This window comes from Colletes latitarsis, chromosome 11 (assembly GCF_051014445.1).
Source record: "Colletes latitarsis isolate SP2378_abdomen chromosome 11, iyColLati1, whole genome shotgun sequence".
Classification (NCBI taxonomy): Eukaryota; Metazoa; Arthropoda; class Insecta; order Hymenoptera; family Colletidae; genus Colletes; species Colletes latitarsis.
This window is the reverse complement of record NC_135144.1, coordinates 11,726,740-11,746,807: the sequence shown is the minus strand read 5'-3', so window position 1 is coordinate 11,746,807 and position 20,068 is coordinate 11,726,740. Positions and strand designations below refer to the sequence as shown.

Genomic DNA, 20,068 nt, shown 5'->3' with positions numbered 1-20,068 from the left:
GTTATTATCCTGCGAGGAAATAGTATACGAACCGTGGTACTCGCGGAGAAAAGAGAGAAAAAAGGCAAAATGGATGAGGATGTTCAGCAGATCGCGTGGCTCGCAACGAGGAACTAGGCCATCCAATGACCTTCTTGCAATAAGTACCCAAGGTAATACACACCCCCGTGGAAAATTATAACGGCAATTCCCTGAGAAGGTCGAATATTCATCAGGAATTGTGAACTCGTAATGAATCGGAAAATGTGTCGCAGAATATCGGGTCGAACCGAAAGTTTCGTAACCTTTTATATTGAATAAATTCGATTGCCCTGTTTTTAAAAATTAATCGACGACGAAATTTCCATCAGTCTCTGTTAGAGTTTTTTAACGTCGTCCCCGTAGAACTTTTTACTTTTGACTTTTTGATAAAAATCATTGAAAAAAGTGCATACTTGAAAATTATTCTGACATTTCGCCCAGCTTCTAACTACTTTTATTTGTGGTTCGAGGCTACACTGATACTGTACACCCGATAACGATCAACAGTATCATCGCGTCGCCTTCAGATCAACGATGAAACCGGCTGCAATGGCGGTGAACCTCGGAGTCGTGTTCCAAAGGGACTTGCTTCGTTTGCACAAGCCCTCCCAACACTTTTTCTCTACTTTTACTTTCGCGACGATGAACAGTACTAGAAAGGTCGCTGACTTACTTTTCAAAGTTCCAGCAAAAGTGAATATTTAAGTCAAATTATGTTATTTCGATCAATGTACACATTAAATACGGCGGACCTTCGGTACAAAAAATTAAATTGAATTAAGAAAATTTAAAATAACTCTAGGAAACTTAATTTTTACATTGCTTCTTTGTATTTCTTTAGTGGACTTTTTGGACCTTCGAAATCACTGAAAACAATTTCTTTTTTAATCACTTTGTGAACATTTTCTAAAGAAATTCGAGCACTTCTCTGATCGAAAAATGTTTCTCCAGGTAATTGGTTTCGCAAACGAACCGAAAACTTTCCTAACGATACGCGACAATATATAATAGTTTGACGCGTTGACATATTGACACTTTCACATTTTCGTAAATTAACGGAAAGTTACATAGTATTGCTTTAGAACGCTCGTTAAAGGTATAAACTCAAACGCGCGTGACAACGTCAATGTTGCCGACATATTGACATCTTAACGCACTGATATCACGACATTTTAGCACGGAGTACGACGGTATCACCTTTGACGTCAAGTGTGTTGGCCGATCGAAGGAGAAACCGCAGCCGCTAAACTCTAAAACAGATGTCTGGGACAAGAGACTCGCTCCGTTATCAATGCACAACGGATGGAACAGATAACGTTTCCCAACAAACTCTAAACAGTAGTTTCCAATCTCTCACAATTTCTAATTTCATCAATCGTGGACTTTTCAACATCGTACGTGCCTGAACTAGAAACTCCTTTCCCACTTCTAACACCCATTGTTTCCTTTTTATAACTCGTAGTCTAAACGAATTTATGTTTAACATTTTCGAGACGACTCAAATTTCAAAGTAAGAACAGCGTTAGTGTAAATTTAAAAACACAAATTGATTTGTCTTTACGATTATCTTTCTATTCGTTCCTGTATATGATTCGAATATTTTATGAAGCTGAAGAAGACTAGACACAAAGGGACCTGCACTGTTTACTATTAAATGAGAGAAGTAAGACTCGATCGTAATGGCGATCGAAGTAATGGCAATCGTGGACTTTGAAACTAGAAACTCCTTTCTCACTTCTAACACCCATTGTTTCCTTTTTATCACTCGTAGTTTAAAGGAATTTATGTTTAATATTTTCGAGACAAACTTAGATTTCAAAGTACGAACAACGTTAGTGTAAATTTAGAAACACAAATTGATTTATCTTTACGATTGTCTTTCTATTCGTTCCTGTATATGATTCGAATATTTTATGAAGCTGAAGAAGGCTAGACACAAAGGGACCTGCACTGTTCATTATTAAGTGAAAGAAGTAAGGCTCGATCGTAATGGCGATCGAAATAATGGCAATCGTGGACTTTGAAACTAGAAACTCCTTTCCCACTTCTAACACTCATTGTTTCTTTTTTTATTACTCGTAGTTTAAACGAAACATATATTATGCGATATTGTTTAATATTTTCGAGACAAACTCAGACTTCAAAGTACGAACAGCGTTGGGGTAAATTTGGAAATACAAATTGAGTTTCATAAATTATAATCGATGATCAGTATTTTTTACGATTGTCTTCCTATTTGTTTCTATATATGATTCGAATATTGTATGGAAGACGACGAGGTAGAAAGGAGCCAGCACTGTTTATTATTAGATGAAAGAAGTAAGGCGCGAGATTTCAGTTTCCTTTTAGCGTCGTCATCGATGCGACGCTTTTAGAAGAATTGCTCGAGACAATGGCGGAAACGTTCCGGCTCAGTTGTCGCCCTGCTTCGGCGAAAGAGAACGATAGAAACGTCGAAAGAGAGAAAGAGATGGCGTCGAATATCCGCCCGGAGACTTCTCCATAGACACAGAAGCGAGCAAAGGAACAGAAGCAACGAAGTTTCCGCGAGAAGTGTATGAGAACGCAAGGTTTGCTCTTAAGTTGAGCCGAGTCGGATTAACTTGCGTTTTCGAGATTGTAAATTTGAAGTTCTCGTTTACTGTACTACATATTCCCTGCAAACGAGTCGTCTCGACGGAAGTGCCAGACCAATTTCTTGTCGACATGAGAACCGTATTTCCATACCGCCTTTCGACGACTCGTTTACGCCCCGCGAATCTGCATCGCCCGTTTAAGGGGGGATTATACCGTAGAATGCGAAATTTTAAGCCATCTCTCATCATTTTTTTTTAGGAAAAATACGTGCAAATTTGTTCAAATTGAATAATCGAGTGATTACTAAATAATAAAGATCTCAACACACTGAAGAAACACTCGAATTTCTTAGATAAAAAAATCGAATATGAAGATATTTCGATATAGAAATATAGAAAAAAAAGATAGCTATGCGTTTGTAACGAATAAAGAATTCGAGTTTGGCGCGCAAACCCCATGGAGAAATCCAATCTTGGAGCATGTTAAAAATTTCATATCGAAAATTAAAATCGGATCGGGCGTGGAACGCTTTCGCGCGAGACCGTTGAAAAAATTCGAAGGGAAAAATTTCATTTCGCCCGTAACACCGATGCACCGTAAACTTTTCGCACCCATAAAACGTATGAAAATGCCCATCAAGGATCAAGTAAATTTTTAGCGCGATCTCAGTGCTGATAAAACCCAAGAAAACGCGCGTGGAAAACCACCGCCACGTTCTTTCCGTAATTAATTAACCAAGCTCGGCGAATCGTGATCAAAGACAATAAAGAAAAGAAGAAAAATATACAAGTGGACGAAATTTTAACAATTATCGACGAGGAAAATTTTATTCTACTTTCCCCTACTATAGTTCGTTTTTCGTTATTGACATTTGTTACCAGTAGTTCGATTACAACGTGAATTAAAACATTTGATTACTCAAACGCGACTAAAAAAGATGTTTCTGCCTGTCGATAATTTTAATAATAATTGTTGTGTAACCAAAAAGTATAGAAATCGATACTTTTTAGTCGTGTTGCTGTTTGGAAAAACTTGCTTTGGATTCTACAGACCTAGCCCAACTTAAGTAATAACTTTTTTCATACCTGAAGATAAATGTTCAGAATGGCAAAATCGTTTCGATCGCGCTTCTACAAAATGATTCAAGTTGGTGAACGTATTAGATTTCGTTTAACAGGCGACCATTAATCGCCAGTAAAGTGATTTTTATGGCCGTGTTACGTTTACTTCATGGTGTGCAGACTCCTTTAAAAGACTACATTTATAAGACTTCTTTATAAGACTAAACACGATATAATTTAAATAATAGAAACGAAGTTTGGGTGAAAATAAATGTATTTCTGTAACATATTATTTATCACAGAATAAATTTGAAATGAGATAATATTGCAATATGACTTTCTTTTTCTTTTACTCGCTACCCCTTTCTATGTTCCAAGATACAAGACAGAAATGATAAGACACTTTTCTTTAACAAAAAGCACCCGAATATATAAAAATATTCTATACCTTTTCGTAAAATAACTACCGTTGTGCCGTTTTTCGTTTTTTTTGAAAATATCTTAGTTCGTGATATAACCAAACTCATCTATATACAGGGTGTTTGCCCACCCCTGGAAAAAAATTTTAGTGGGAAATTCTAGAGGCCAAAATAAGACGAAAATCAAAAATATAAATTTCTTGATTGAGGCTTCGTTAAAGTTATTAAAAAATTAAATTAAAACATTTCAAATCATTCTGAAAAAATTATTTTTGATTGCAGGGGTCAATTATAATCATTTTTAGTCAATAGACATACCCTCGAAATCCTAACCACTTGCGAGAAAAAAATTCCTTACCGAAAATATAATTTCTGGCCAGAAATGTCTGCCTGAATTTTCATGCAAATCTTTAAAACGTCATAACTTCTGAACGGATTGGACGATTTTAATGTTTAAAAAAGCAATCAACGCGTATTTTAGTAGAGAATATGTAGAAATTCTAAAAATAATCGAAAAGTTGATCCTTGACACCGCAAAATGAGAAAAACCCAATAAAAATGGCCCAATATTCAAACAACTATAACCACCACAATAGTCAATAGATTTCATTGAAATTTAGTTCGGAAATAGAACTCATAGATACCTACAAAAAAGTATTAGACAACTTTTCTGTAGGACGTCAAACAAAATTATTAAAAATCAGAAACGAATTTGTAAGAAAAATCGACAGAGGGTAAGGTGCCTAAATTTTTCGACGAAATTGAAAGATTACAAATTGTTCTGAAAAAATTGTTTTCGGTTGCGGGGGCCAATTACAATCATTTTTGGTGAATAGACATACTCCCGAAATCCTACCCACTTTCGAGAAAAAAATTCGAGAATATGTGAAATTTTTCGACAAAAAACTGTTGTTTGTTGATCAACAAAAACTGCGTAATCAATAGATATTATACGTTGCAAAAATTCATAAATATAGTTAAATATATAATAAATATATTCACAAAACCCGGAATTAATCGCTCTTTAATAGCCCGCAAAAAAAAATCACAAGGAAACATCTTTTTTTCTTGTGTACAAGGTAGAATGGTCCCTTAAAACGGAAATTACGTACAATCTTCAGTGTATTTACAGTTCATCGAACGTGGAATTTAACTGATATATCAATTACACACTTTCGTCGCTTATTGCAATAAAATATAGAAAAACATAAGGCTCCTCGTCTTGTTGTCCTTGACTGTAGTGAAGACATTTGCGTACAAGAAGAGATCGAGGGACGAATAGATCGTGCCCAGAATGGAACGTTCCCGGGAATCGAGGAAATAGGGGCGGAAATCGGTCGATTAAAACGGTATCAAATCCGTCTCGAAATTACGCTGCATGCGTGGCTGGGTTCCCACGGAAAACCACGGTTCCGGTGCACGTTAACTCCGCCGTTCCAAGGACGAAAGAACTCCCCGCGGAGCCCATCGATTCCGGTTAACTGCAATCCGATCCGCTCGGAAAAAGAAGAAAAACCAACGTTTTTCGATCGTGCGTCACAGGACGTTATCGTCCCGTTTCCAGGCTCTAGAAACGAATACGCCGGGCAGAAGCTTCTCGTCCGAACGCGCAAAAGTGCAGCGGAGCAGACCGTATGGCCGAAAAGCTCGACAAAAGTGGCCAAACGCTAGGAACGACGATTAAAGAGGTCGATAAAAGCGCGCGAAAGCGATTGCAACCCCGTAATGCTCTAAAATCGCCAAAAACGATCAGCTCTCTTCGTCGGATTTGCTTCTGGACCACGTAACAATGCGTTTTCTACCTTGCATTTATAATGTGGGACTGTTGTAGTAAACTGTAGAACGATTATATTCGTTGGGATCGTTTATAAAACCGTATCTGTCCTCGAGTCTGCCTCGGGCACGAGCGTTAAGGGGTTTAGAAGAGCCGGAATAACCAACCTGTTACTTGTAAGCGGGGAAGTGCGTGCGTTCTTTCGCTCCGTTTGGACACACGTGCTCGTATTTCAACGAACGCGTCGACGTAAGCAGCTAGCAAGGGTTGTTTCTGGTTTTTTCTGTTGTCTCGTGCCGTGGCGATCGGGCGCGGACACATATGTTCTCACGGACGTGGACGCGTTCCTCCGCTGGAAAAACAGACGACGCGCATGCCCGCGGCAAAGGACGCCCAGAGGAAAACTCGCGCGGCTACCTTTCGTCGGAGACCGGATCAAACAAAAAGAATAGAATCCACGGTGACGATATCGTCGGGCAGGCTGCCCGGCTTGCACTGCCCGGGTCTCCTGTCTCCCACTGAGCCGAACCCTCCCCTCCGATTCCCGTTTCTCCCAGCTCTCCTGCCTCTCCTGGCTCACCTCTCCTTACGACTCCCCGTCACCTTCCCCCCTCTATCGCGTCAGCCGAAAAAGCCTCGACTACCCTATCTTTCGAGCCCCCCTTTCTTCATCCTTCGCCCACGTCATCCCACTCCTGCGTCCTTTGCGCTCCTTCAACCCTTTTCGTCCCGCTCGCGGCCGTGACTTCCACTACGAACCACGGAACGGTGTCTTTCCTCTTTTCTAACCCACGCGCGGGCTATTCTTTCCGCTCGCGAGCAGCTTAGGGCGCAAACTCGCCCTCTCCGAGTAAAAAGGAGCGGGGACTCGGGCAGAAGCAGGAGGAACATCCTACGGAAGACCCCGAGGGATCCGGAGACGCACGTGGACGATTTACGAGGTTAGTAACGTGGACTGTCCAAGTCTTCGGTTTCAACTGTTTCAGAGTTTTTGAAACTGTGGAGATTCGAAGCTTTGAATTCTTGTAAGTCCTGAGTCTTGAAGGCCTTGAAAGTCTTGGATGTCTTGTGTCTTGAAAGTCTTAAATCTTGAAGACCTTGAAAGTCTTGAAAGTCTTGAAAGTTTTGAAGTTCTTGAAAATCTTGAATGCCTTGAAAGTCTTGAATGACATGAATCTTGAAAGTCTTGAAAGTCTTGAATCTTGAAACTCCTGAAGGTCTTGAAAGTCTTGAGTCTTGAAACTCCTGAAGGTCTTGAAAGTCTTGAGTTTTGAAACTCCTGAAGGTCTTGAAAGTCTTGAAAATCTTGAATCTTGAAAGTTTTGAAAAGCTTGAGTCTTGACGATCTTCATAGGGAATACTCACTTATTAGCACGAAAAGTATAATTGCACATTTCAAATTCGCCGAAAAATTTATTTATAAAAATAATTCCGAATAAAGTAAAATCGTTTTTGCTAGCGATGGGCGTAAGAGTGTTTTGAAAAAACGAAACACAGGACTAGAACCGCAAAATCTACGACCGACTATAAAACATAATGGTGTGTTAGTATCAGTTTAAAACTGCATGGCATCTAATGGAGTCGGAAACCATGTGTTCATTGATGAGATAATGAACAAAGGTATTTAAAAAATGACTGTCGAAATTGAATTTACCAAACTAATCAAGATTGTGAACCTACTTCTGGTACGTGTTTGGAATAAATATAATTATGAAAACTGTATATATTGTTGAATTATTTTCTAATTTCATTTACGTAGTCTTAAGACCCATCCCTTGTTATATGTGACATATTATGTCTATCAAATGCTTCAATTTAACATATATATTTCATTAGTTGGATGTTGTAAACATAAACATTCGTATACTTGAGTATATACTTGAAATAGTTGAAATAATACAGAAAATGTAGCAACAAATCGGAACAAATACCAATTTCTTATACAACCGTCAATTTGTGGAAACAAACTTGCACCTACCGATAAATGTCGACGACTTGACCATGTCGATGTAAACATAATGTCGACGAAAACATTTTCTGTCCTTCTGAGAATCCAATACAAAAACAATTCAGATCACGTTTCTGACTAACTATATTATCGTTGAAACGTAAAATAGATCAATTTTGACCCGAATCTGTATTTTATTATTTCCGATTGAATTTTTGCGTTATCGCATTTGTAAACCCTTTATTTATGAATGTCGTTCATTTTGTAAGCCCACTTAATATAGACAAATTGACGGATTTCGTAAATCTAATTTTAACAAATGTCTTGTAGAGAAATTGAGGAAAAATTGCTACATTGCAAAAGCTCAAACATCTTTTCATTTATTCTACTTTGACTCGACTGCAGGGGAAAATAAATATTTAATGATGGCGTCTACCTGTTCATGGTTTTCTAAAATATTTGATATTGAACTAATCTATTCCCAGTATTTAGACAAGTGACAGAATTTTCGGGATTATTAGATCTCATTCAAAGAAAGGGGAACCGATTTCTATAGCTAAAAGATATCCAGAAGCAATGGTTCAGAGAAAAATCTTCCCCTCGATTTAAATTCCATAGAGTTGCTATGTAATATAGTAGACATTAAAATTCATAAACATTCCATTTCAAACAATAGTGAATCGCAAAATAGTTTGCAAAAACTATTGTAAAAAATAGACAACAATTATTTTGTAACAATAGTAGAATCCCAGAAAGAATTCCAGAAATTATAAAACGAGGACATCCCACTAAATATTAATTTTATTCAAATAATAATTGCGTGAATAATTTTTTGACAGAATAGAAATATTTGAAAACAATTAGTGTACATATTTTTCCTATTTATTCAATAAGAAATTTAAAAGAATAATGGTAAAAAAAGTATTAAATGGCCTCGCAGTGACATTAACGATCATAGATTGAAAAGTAACTAGATAAAATTCCAAAAACCATGGAAACTAGTCTTTAGGAACACGCTTGCACGAGGTAAGAACGCATGAACGCGTATATCACAGATCTCTCGCAATTTATCTATATTGCTTTTTTATTTTGTAATCAAAAGGTAAATATATAATAAATTTTATTAACGTACTTTCTAAAATAATAATTCCAAAAAGCACAATTTTGTTTACTCTTTCAACATACTTCTTGAATTCGTAGAAGACTTAAATATTTTTATGTAAAATTCTAAAATTTACAATTTAAAACATTTGATTATTAATTAAGTAAACCTTATATTCTACAGTATATATACACATATAAAAATTTAGATGGTTAAACAATAAATAATCAAGTACAACGAATGTTGTGCATATTTGTAGGTTACAAAAATGTGTTTTAAACTTATTTTTATTTATTGATAACAGTGACGGAAAAAGTACTAGCAAAGACAATTCGACTGTTTGCAAAATCTTACGGAGAAGAAGACTATTATAATGCAAGCTGGTGAATGGCAAGCCTATTTGTTACATAATATTTTGTAATATTGTTTTTGTTTCTGAAATAATTTACTTTATGTTTAGATCAAAAAGAGAGTGAATTTATGCCAAAGGTTGATCACAAGAAACTAAAACCTTTAGAAATATTACTTTTAAAACGAGCGGAAGAAATAAATTATAAAAGAGCTATCAAATATCAAAAGACTCGTAAAAATACTAGTATTCTTGCTCTTGGCTTAACACTTGGTGTAATAGGAATTTATAGCTATACTATATACGCAGTAAAACAAGAAACGTTCTTAGATGATTTTAATGAACCTGAAACAGTAGTTGACATAAAAAATGTATCTTAAAATATTATCTATTAATCATATATACAGTAAGGAAACAAAGAAACAAGTTACTAATGCAAATGTATTGTAAATTATATAAATATCAGATAATCGTAAACAACGTGTAATAAGTTTGTATCCATTTCTTAAAGTCTAAATAAAAGCAAGGAAAAATGGAAATCCTAAGATTACCGCCTCTTCCAACTATACGAAATGTAACGAAACTCTATAAACTACAGGCAATGAAGCATCTTTCGCAAAACTTTATTTTGAATGAAAAATTATCAGATAAAATAGTTAGAAAAACAGGTAAACTTACCAACTGCCATGTGTTAGAAGTTGGTCCTGGGCCTGGTGGATTAACTAGATCCATTTTAAGACAGCACCCTGAAAAATTAATTGTAATAGAAAAAGACACAAGATTTAAACCAACATTAGAGATGTTAGCAGATGCTTTTGCAGCAGTTAATGGTAAAATGGATATTATTTACGATGATATCATGAGAACAAATTTAGATAATCTTTTTCCTACAACTAAGGCACAAGTTTGGGAAGAGAAAAGCCCAAGAATTTATATAATTGGTAATTTACCATTTAATGTATCAACGCCTTTAATAATACGGTGGCTACATGCCATTTCCGAGAAAAGAGGCCCTTGGGCATATGGAAGAACTAGAATGACATTAACGTTTCAAAAAGAAGTTGCAGAGCGTTTAATAGCTCAACCATTAGATATACAAAGATGTAGATTATCTGTTATGGCACAGGCTTGGACACACCCAATATTGCATTTTATTATACCAGGTACATAAAAATTTACAATTTTTTAACTACAGTCAATGTGTAGATTCTATGTAAATGGTTTTTTTTTTAAATTATAGGTACAGCATTTCTTCCGAAACCAAAAGTTGATGTCGGTGTTGTATCGTTTGTGCCTCTATCTGTTCCACGTACGCAACACGAATTTAAAATTTTCGAAAAAGTAACGCGTCACATTTTTAGTTTCCGTCAAAAATATAGTATACGAGGCATTGAGTAAGTAAAATTTACGTAAAAATATATTTCCGTACAAAGTTAAGCGCCATTCGAATAAATTTTTATTTGAAATCTTCGATTTTACGAGTAAATCAGTTATTCGTGAATAACAAATAAAGTTTTATCCGAATAAATTTATATTTAAATAAAGATTATATTATTTTCGCGTTTACGAATAAATTTACTATTATTTGAGATTAATAAATAATGTTTGAATAGAAATACGTACAACTTAATTTTCGAAGTGGGTTGAAGCACGAATTCGGAACGTTACAATATCTCGAAACTCTCGAATCTTTCGATTCTTTAAATCTGAATAGTTTTTTTCTACTCACGTTTAAGAAATGAGTATTTGTTTAGTTATTTCATTATTAATAGTGGATAAATTAATAGAACCGATATATGTATACATATACATATATACCAAATAAATTAACTAATTAAAATAGTTCATATAATGAAATCGATATAAAATCGATATATAATTGATATAACGGTTCTGTCGTAACGTAACCATAACGACATAAAGTAGAACTTTTTTCACTCGCAACGCCATTATTTTTGTTCTTAAAGAATTTTAATTTATAGAACTTCTATAAAATAGTTATTTTCAAAACCTTTTCGATCTCTGGGTAATTATCTTCAAATTCTAATTCTAAATTTCTATTTATTTTCTAGAACGCTATTTCCATTAAATTGCCGAGCCGAATTAGGTCAAATGATGTACAAACTTTCTGATATAGATCCAAAAACAAGACCAATGGCTCTAACGGTAGAAAATATTGACAGACTTATTACTGCATATAAATATTTAATAGATAAACATCCAGAAATCGAATTTTATGAGTATCGCGCATCTCGACGAATATTATCAACGTCTCAAGCAATGGACATACAAATTACTGAATGTGATGTAGAACCGCAATAATAAATAAAGGAAACCTCATCTAATTTATATATGGTATGGATTTTTATTAAAAAAAATAACCAAACTTCGCTAATAAATATAAAATGCATGATATTGTGTCTCACGTAGTAAAGCATGCTATTATTATTTAAGTTACTAACACTTTATCAAACAATTGTAGTAATATAGAACAGAGTTTTGCATAGTTACTTTTATTCGTACATACCGCATGTATAGATATAACACGTACGTCGTAAAACCTAAAATAAACCAAACTATAAATTATTTATTACCCATACTATTCAAAGTTCTCAGTAATTACACAATATTTTTGTGAAAATATATGTTTTGTTTCATCTGCTAGTCTCGTCGCTGTACTAAACTTGCCATTTTACCTATTGCCTAAGATAATATATTGTCCAAACTAAATCGTTCTGCTTGCATTAATATTTAAATTACTTTCTACCGACGACGTAATTTCATTTTTACTCTTACAAGGTAATAAACGCCAAACAATTTACAGATATAATAAAAAAATGATAAACTATTCTTTTAATCATTATAAATTGAAAATTATAATTACATTAAAATACAGTAAACTTGCAAAGTGATTTGCACGAGACCAGCTCTTTGTAGTATATATTTGTTGTGTAAATATACTGTTTGCAAATAAAATGTAAATAACAATATACAAGGCAGCACACTTGAAACTAGTGAATATGTGAATAATATGCTATTAATATATGTATTATAAGAGTACAGATAAATGAAGACACAGTAAGGGGAAGAATTTAAACAATATATTTGGATCGCTCTGCTAAATCCAAATCTTCTAGTTTCTCTTCTAAACCTTCTAAATCTTTTAGTTCCTCTTCTAAACCTTCTAAATCTTCTAATTCCTCTTCTAAACCTTCTAAATCTTCTTCCATAAACAGATTCTCATTAATTGTTAACGCGGCTGCACCCTCACCTAAAGTGACTATTAAAAACAAAATTAATATCGCTAATAATGATTATATCACGCTGAAATGATGTATTTTCTATTTACCACTAGAATCTTCATTGTTCGTAACATCATCATTTTTTAATCGATCCACACTGGCCACAGTTATTCCAATACTATCAATTTCACTAGCTTCAAGAGCAAGCCTATCCATATCAAGCTCCCTGTATTCGATCCTTTCATCTATTTCATCGTCATCGCGGACATAACTATCTATCGCTTCATCTCCATCATCGATACCTAAGGAATATTTCGAGATTTTACTGCAGTTGCATTACAAATTTGCAATGTATAAAATAACGATGAAAATACCATCCCCAGCTGCAAGATCAGGATTAAAATAGAACATTTCTCTGCCGGATATGCCAACTTGACGACCGGCTTTGTAATCGTTTCGTCTTTTTTCTTCGTCTTTAATAGCTTGCTCTTTCTTTTCTTTTAGTTTTCTTTTCTTCCATGCCAAAAATGTCTCCAGCGTTATTTTAGTCTATTAAATTACGTAGTACGTTACGGCTCGTTTCGAAAAATTTATATTAAATCATTGGATAAATGATTTCACAGATTACTAATAGATCCACATACTTGATTCGGTCCTAAGTTAGCTCGTTCTTTTTCGATTAAATCTTCCAAAGAAATTTCGTCCTTTTTGTCCTCCTTTTTCTTATCCTTTTTCAGTACAAAACCGGGTGGTAATGCGTGTCTGTAAATACATTTTTGTCCAGATGGACATTCCCAAAACCACCCGTATTTTGATTTTTCTACAGCTTCCAGAAAATGTTTACAAATCTAGGATCAAGATATTCCTTTTTTTAAATATATGAAAATTATAACGAATATTGAATTACAGTAATGTCCACTTAAATGTCCGCGCTCGGAACCAACCGCGGTCATTTAAATGGGTATGGTTATTTCTCAGAATTCAACGGAAATAAGGAAAGAGGATAAGTGCAAGTGAGATACAATAGCTGGCATCCGAAGCCATATATATGTAGAACGTTTACGAAATCAGCTGCAAAATCAAGACAAAAGTGCGGTCACTTAAGTGGACACTACTGTATTATAAACAACTTGCTCACAATATCGGTTGTTGGGCGATTACCACCGCCATGCTTCTTTTCTACTACTTCCTTCAACTTATCTTCATCCCACTTATCCATCGTATCGGATTCTTTATCATCATCCCTTCTATCACAGTATAATGAGCGTTTCTCTGCTTTTCTTTCTATGCTTAAATCGTGAGAAAATTTGCATTTCTCGCCTCTGATACATGTTCCTTGTTTAAAAGCTGCACACACTACCGATTTGGGATCGATTCCTGAAAATTCAAACGATCGTTATACCACCCTTCTGTGCTTTAAGTATGTGTACATAAAACAGTGCTACAAAAATACTAATGCACAACAATATAATACATTTGAAGAATTGTCAACAATCGTGTTCTCTTAACTAGATCTCTGCGGAAACCTTATTTTATTTAATACCTTTCTCTATTTTTTGTGTTTGCACAGGCTTAAATAAGAGAGCTAATTCTTTCCGCTCCTTTAATTTTTGTTCTTTTTCAAGCTTTTTAACATTAGGATCTTCTAATTTTCGTGGATTAACACCACCTGATTTCACCTGCTTCTCTACTTGCTGAATGAATTTCTGTTGTTTGGCACCTTTCTTGTTTTTTATACCGAACGTTTTATCCTATGGAAAAATAAATAAAATGATGCTTGACAAAGCTGCTAAGAGAAACGATACGCGCTCCATGTGCAATACGTTCAAAATATGGAATATTGTGTTTTTAGGTTAACAATGTAAAATTATGGTGTTTGAATACCTCAATGACTTTTTCCTTTTTCTTCTGATCCGCTTTTTTACTGGGAACAGGTGCCTTTTTGGGTGGCATTTCATTCACTTTCTTAGTATTTAAAGGCGTTCAATACAGAAAATTTAGCAACAAAATTTACAATTACAAGAGATCTTACTTCCGATCATGGAGCAATCCGTTGCTCGAATTGGTAAACGTGAATGAAGTGTGGAATGAACCATAAAATATGTATAGTACCTTCATTATGAAACTGCTTCAGTTAAACTAGGGAATTTTCTCGATTGTTCTAGAAATCGATTTCCCACGATTTGATTCTTTTTTATTGCAAAATCGAATCGTCGCTTCTCTTTTTGCAAACAGTAATTATATCGAAAAAATGAAAGAGAGAAAAGTTTTGTTATTTTTTATAACGAACATAATGGTGTATAATTATAGCCAATTTTTTATATTTGCAATAATTTTCGAGAAATTAAGATTTCGATAAATATGCTTTGTTCTGGTAGAAATGATTTATAAATTTCAGAAGGTGTCCCTTTTAAAACAAAATAAACTTATTTAAAACATTTGTCCGAGTAATCAACGCTTATCTTGTGAAAAACTGGAAACGAGACATTTTTTGCATCGATTTACAGCAGAAATGAAATGCCTACAATTTTCATAATTGGTTTATTATCTTGATTACATGCTCCGTCTTTTTATTAATAGCAGCATTGCAGTTCAGATAACGTATTTCTCGTTAAATAAAATACAATGTATACAATTGTTATAAAGCAACAGTTACATGTAGAAAGTAATCGAAAGGTATTAAAAGCAATTCTGCATCTTAACTGTACAAATTTTAGATGGAAAATATAATTATACAATATACGAAAATGAAACGATACGGTAAAAAGTCACAGATAAAAAATTACACCATAGGTACTTACGCGAGACAATAAATTGAATAGTGACCCGAATTTATAACTTAAAACCAGTTCAAATGTAGTAAATCTTCTCATTAAAGGCCTACAGACTATTTTGAATTATCGTTATTGTTTCTTTTCTTTCTTTCGTTTACTAAATCATCTAGTTTGATATATACAATGTATGAATTAAGATAATCGAGGTAAATAACCCCCTGATTTGTACTACGGTACTGGAAGGATTACGAAATTTCCCGTTACGGCGAATTATCGCATCTGTGTCTATAACAGTTATTGTTAATTTAATATCTTCCTGATAAAGTTTATGATTACTGATAATAAAATTATTAATCTTTGGAAAATGTTGATTTTTTTCGAAAGTGAAATTACGTCATGCGTAACGATACTTTCCAACTTTGGAAAAATTGAATAGAAATAGCTATCTATTAGTGGATGCATGGGAACCCCTGAATAAAGAAAGATTTTCAAGAACCATTTGATAAAGCAAAATAGTTGATTTTTAAACCCTTCTGCTTAATTGTCTTTGATAATTAATTCCGAACGAAATCCATTTTGATTTCTATTTAATTTTCAAAACATTTTTATTCGATATAAACAATGTTTTCGTATTTGTATTTTAAGTTTGTTCCAAATTGTTTCAACAGGAGTAATCGGTTTCGGGAATGAGATAACACCTGAACAATTGTATAATGGCCATTCTTTTACAATGCAAACACAAATACCCATTTTCGAGACACTTTGTTTCAAATTAATTTTTAACATATTTAAATACGTTATCTTCGTAGTTTGTTTAATGGCATTTTCTATGCCGTAATAACTCAAAACCACTGTGATTTTGCGGTCTCTATACTTCGTTAGATCTTTTTTCATATTTTTGAACGACCACACGATTTCCAAGCAATACATTTACTTTCGTCAGAAAAAATATTATTGTATCAAAAGCTAACAGGTTTTGATCCTTATATTTTGCCGAAAGCTAATCGTTTCTTTTCTAATAGCAGCACTTGTAAGAATTTTTAAGTACTTTCTAATTTTTTTTTACTTCTTTGAATGTGTTATTGTTAATTGTTTCTGTCCGTACGTGTAATGTCATTGTGTAATATCACATACATTATTAAAGCACTTAACATGATACTTTTGTATTAAGATTGATAAGAGTTCTTGTAATATCTGATAATGTCAATCATCGGTAGTGGTAAGCAATATTTAAAAAAACCGTAACAAATATATAAAAGGATCAGACGATTCAGTGAATCATTTGCAGTAGCCTACACGATACGATAAGATCACGATTAGTGAATCTTCGATCCACCAAGCGAAAATGAAAGGTAAGTTATGTGATACAATAATAACGTTTAATTAATATCCTCGCATTGTACAATCAGTAAACTAACTTTCCTTTGCAAATTGGTTAGTAAACTGTACAACAAATAAATATAACTATAACGAATTGAAAATACATTAGTGCAATTAGAAAATTACTGAAATTTATATACAGGGTGGTCCTAGAATCTGCGCATTTTTTCTTCTCATTCTACATGTAAAATTATTAATACAAGATCATCGAAAACGTAATATTTTATATTTTATGTTTGTATTCAGTAGCTCGATCTTCGCATTGAAATTATATTTGTCACACTGACAAAATTATTTATAAAATTTGTATCGAGAACATTATTATGTTCCGTATGTCTATGAAGTGCAATAAAATTCACGTTCTGAGATTTAAAAAAAAAGACGAATATTCGCTGTCTTTTGTTCCAACCGTTGACACAAGAATTAAAATTAAAACTAATTGCACGAGTATAACTTAAAAATGAAATGAAGAATGTAAGACAGTGCTTGATAAATGTATAAACATTCATGGTGGAACGTTTGAACATCTCAATTTTTATATGTAGCATGAAAGGAAGAAACCAATAGAAAAATTTTATAATAATAGATACCAATAATCTATACATGCGCGTATACTGTAAAAATTATAGTGTTCATCTAAAGATAACGAGATTTATTTTATCATTTCAAGCGACATTTGCAGTTGTTGCTGTCACAATTTTCGTGGGCTTCATTTCTATTACCGAAGCATTTCGTGTAACATGTCCTCCACGGAACGATATAATAGTCACTTTGCTTCCAAATCCGGATAACTGCTCAAGCTTCATCATGTGCAATGATGGCATACCATATTTGATGCACTGCCAGCCAGGACTTCATTTCAATCCCGTGGAGAAAGTATGCGATTGGCCCAGTCATGCAAAATGTCAGCCGTATACGATTGAACCTAGTTCGACAGAAGCTGAAGAGACCACTACTGTAGAGACTGAGCCCACTACTGAACCGACCACTCCTCAAGAGACCACTATTCGACCGACCACTCCTGAAGAGACCACTATTCGACCAACCACTCCTGAAGATACCACTTCTGACGAGACCACTACTCGACCGACTACTCCTGAAGAAACCACTATTCGACCGACCACTCCTGAAGATACCACTTCTGACGAGACCACTATTCGACCGACCACTCCTGAAGATACCACTTCTGACGAGACCACTACTCGACCGACCACTCCTGAAGAGACCACTAGTCGACCGACTACTCCTGAAGAAACCACTATTCGACCGACCACTCCTGAAGATACCACTTCTGACGAGACCACTATTCGACCGACCACACCTGAAGAGACCACTATTCGACCGACCACTCCTGAAGATACCACTTCTGAAGAGACCACTACTCGACCGACTACTCCTGAAGAAACCACTATTCGACCGACCACTCCTGAAGATACCACTTCTGACGAGACCACTACTCGACCGACCACTCCTGAAGAGACCACTTCTGACGAGACCACTACTCGACCGACTACTCCTGAAGAAACCACTATTCGACCGACCGCTTCTGAAGAGACCACTCTTGACGAGACCACTACTGAAGAGCCCACTACTGAACTGACCACTGCTGACAGACCCTGGTGGTGGCAGAAATCCACTAGTAAAAGACCGTGGTGGTGGCTGGAAAGCACTACTAAAAGACCCTGGTGGTGGTGGGACCACTATATGAATCGTCGTAATTAATTCTAAGTAATTATGTACGCCTAAATATATTAAATTCATTGCAATTATGAAAAGTTACACGTTGCGTTAAATGTTTCTATATCCTCATCGCGTTAACACTGATCGAACTGCACAATCTTCGGGACACATATCGTGCGTGCAAATGCTTTATTTATTTTTTGCACATATCAATTCGACAAAATATCAATTCAACAAAATTGCATGAAACTCAAAAACCACTATGCAGGCGAGAGAAATAATTGTATTAGAGATTTAAAAACTTACATTATAATAATAAAGTAGTTTGAATTAATGTTGGATACTAAATTTCTTCCAATTTTTGTAAATATAGTATTAACAAATGATTTGTAGGAAAATCGTTCTTGTATTAAAAAATTATACAAACGTATAACAGGTCTATGTAAAAGATAAACAGTACTTTTATTTATATGATTATGGCGAATAACGAATAAAAAAGATTTTTATTGTGGAATGTAATACTTCACATCGGACAAATAAAAATTCAACTATTCGAATAAAGTGTTGGCCATCTTTCGTATCTCTCGTTAATAATAATAAAATATGGGTTACACGCGTGAGTTTTTACCTCTTTAAAATATTTTACAAACATGTCCAGGACAAAAAATAATTTTTAATCTGAAAAATGGAATCTAAGATGAAAAAATTAATGGGGCGTTATATGTGGAGAGATTGCGGAGTGTGTCAGTTTCGTGTGTACTCCCTCTTTCTTTCTTCGATGAGAGAAAGTGCTACACGACACATTTTCATTATAATTAAACTTGTGCGAGGCTAAGATCCTTCCGATAATATGTGTTCTCTATACTAGTTAATGCCAAGCACCTGGAAAGTACTATTGAATTTTATTCATAGCAATTCGAAGCTCGAGTTCTTCATTTTTATCTCTAGAATAATTTTCTGGTTTTCAATACTCGAAATTTGTCAAAAATAAAAGAAGAAAAGAATACGACAAGCAGGAAAAATACGAATTTCACGAAGACAAATTGATAAAAAATCGTCACGTTAATATTCGTGATTTTACGTCGATTGTACGATTTTTCATCGTTTTTCACTATAAAAGCAGCTTGGAGGGGAAAGGTTCAGGCAACAAAATTTATTAGAAGAATTTTAAAACTGATTTAAATTTACTCCGTCTGTCTATACGATTGAAAACTAAAGTCATGTTGTTTAAAATGTTAAAACCATAATCTATACTTACACCGTAAAAATAAAATGATAAACTTTAATATTTAAACTTAGCCATAATAAAATAAAATAGTTAGCTTTAGTATCTTAAACGATTGACAATAATTGTAAAGAAACAAATTCTCAAATTATGAGAAAATAAAAATAATTATTGATTTGTATTTTCTACATTATGCGTACAACGTGGAAAGTATCTATACGTTTATAAAATACTACTAAAATATAAAATATTACTACATCGTCTTAGATATGTCCAAGTTTATTACAAGAAGTGTCGCCTTAGCTTATCTATGTACTTCGATTTTAAGCCATCGATAGAAAATTAAAGATTTTCAGATCTATACGACAGATTTGAAAATTATTTCGTAGATTTCGAATCAATCTTTCGAAAGTTCTTTACGCGTCAACCTCGTATCGGGAGCACGGTATTTTCTTGATGAAACTCGATGAAACTTCAATGCTCTAATAATTATGCGCGCTTTGTATCGAAACTTTA

At 34.3% G+C, this 20,068-nt stretch overlaps 5 protein-coding genes across 14 annotated transcripts in view; 3 read left to right on the top strand and 2 right to left on the bottom strand.

Moving 5' to 3' along the window:
- Fife (regulating synaptic membrane exocytosis protein fife) overlaps positions 1-6,372 on the bottom strand; it is a 94,147-nt gene extending 87,775 nt beyond the window's left edge. For all 8 annotated transcript variants that reach the window (XR_013080696.1, XR_013080698.1, XR_013080697.1 and 5 more), the window contains exon 1: positions 6,020-6,372. The gene's annotated coding sequence lies outside the window, so the exon portion shown is untranslated. The remainder of the gene's footprint in view (positions 1-6,019) is intronic.
- Positions 6,373-8,808: 2,436 nt separating this feature from the next.
- On the top strand, positions 8,809-9,633 carry LOC143347812 (cytochrome c oxidase assembly factor 3, mitochondrial-like). Of its 2 annotated transcripts, none has more exons than XM_076777363.1 (3): positions 8,809-8,826; positions 9,207-9,285; positions 9,363-9,633. In XM_076777363.1, the coding sequence occupies exons 2-3, from the start codon at positions 9,276-9,278 to the stop codon at positions 9,629-9,631; spliced, it is 279 nt and encodes a 92-aa protein (XP_076633478.1). In that variant the 5' UTR covers positions 8,809-8,826; positions 9,207-9,275; the 3' UTR covers positions 9,632-9,633. The 2 variants fall into 2 exon arrangements, with proteins under 2 accessions (XP_076633478.1, XP_076633477.1); XM_076777362.1 differs by having other exon boundaries at positions 8,813-8,902.
- Position 9,634: 1 nt separating this feature from the next.
- On the top strand, positions 9,635-11,602 carry Mttfb1 (mitochondrial transcription factor B1). Its single transcript, XM_076777361.1, has 3 exons — positions 9,635-10,414; positions 10,492-10,645; positions 11,324-11,602. Exons 1-3 carry the CDS (start codon positions 9,784-9,786, stop codon positions 11,571-11,573), a joined length of 1,035 nt encoding a protein of 344 aa, XP_076633476.1. The 5' UTR covers positions 9,635-9,783; the 3' UTR covers positions 11,574-11,602.
- A 476-nt stretch (positions 11,603-12,078) lies between these two features.
- Positions 12,079-14,580, bottom strand: LOC143347810 (zinc finger CCCH domain-containing protein 15 homolog). 2 transcript variants are annotated; one of them, XM_076777360.1, is made up of 8 exons: positions 14,378-14,580; positions 14,037-14,244; positions 13,632-13,870; positions 13,138-13,341; positions 12,868-13,042; positions 12,601-12,795; positions 12,463-12,531; positions 12,079-12,402 (listed from the first exon to the last, which is right to left on the bottom strand). In XM_076777360.1, exons 1-8 carry the CDS (start codon positions 14,444-14,446, stop codon positions 12,344-12,346), a joined length of 1,218 nt encoding a protein of 405 aa, XP_076633475.1. In that variant the 5' UTR covers positions 14,447-14,580; the 3' UTR covers positions 12,079-12,343. The 2 variants fall into 2 exon arrangements, with proteins under 2 accessions (XP_076633475.1, XP_076633474.1); XM_076777359.1 differs by having other exon boundaries at positions 12,079-12,531.
- Positions 14,581-16,533: 1,953 nt separating this feature from the next.
- On the top strand, positions 16,534-18,369 carry LOC143348264 (uncharacterized). Its single transcript, XM_076778280.1, has 2 exons — positions 16,534-16,619; positions 17,318-18,369. The coding sequence occupies exons 1-2, from the start codon at positions 16,613-16,615 to the stop codon at positions 18,367-18,369; spliced, it is 1,059 nt and encodes a 352-aa protein (XP_076634395.1). The 5' UTR covers positions 16,534-16,612.
- The last annotated feature ends 1,699 nt before the right edge of the window (positions 18,370-20,068 follow it).

Coding starts and splice junctions, on each gene's coding strand:
- Mttfb1 (XM_076777361.1), top strand. CDS start 9,784: ATGGAAATCCTAAGATTACCGCCTCTTCCAACTATACGAAATGTAACG. Junction 10,415..10,491: donor ATTGCATTTTATTATACCAG/GTACATAAAAAT, acceptor TTTAAATTATAG/GTACAGCATTTCTTCCGAAA. Junction 10,646..11,323: donor TATAGTATACGAGGCATTGA/GTAAGTAAAATT, acceptor TTTATTTTCTAG/AACGCTATTTCCATTAAATT.
- LOC143347810 (XM_076777359.1), bottom strand. CDS start 14,446: ATGCCACCCAAAAAGGCACCTGTTCCCAGTAAAAAAGCGGATCAGAAG. Junction 13,342..13,631: donor ATCGCCCAACAACCGATATT/GTGAGCAAGTTG, acceptor TCTTGATCCTAG/ATTTGTAAACATTTTCTGGA. Junction 12,796..12,867: donor TGATCTTGCAGCTGGGGATG/GTATTTTCATCG, acceptor AATATTCCTTAG/GTATCGATGATGGAGATGAA.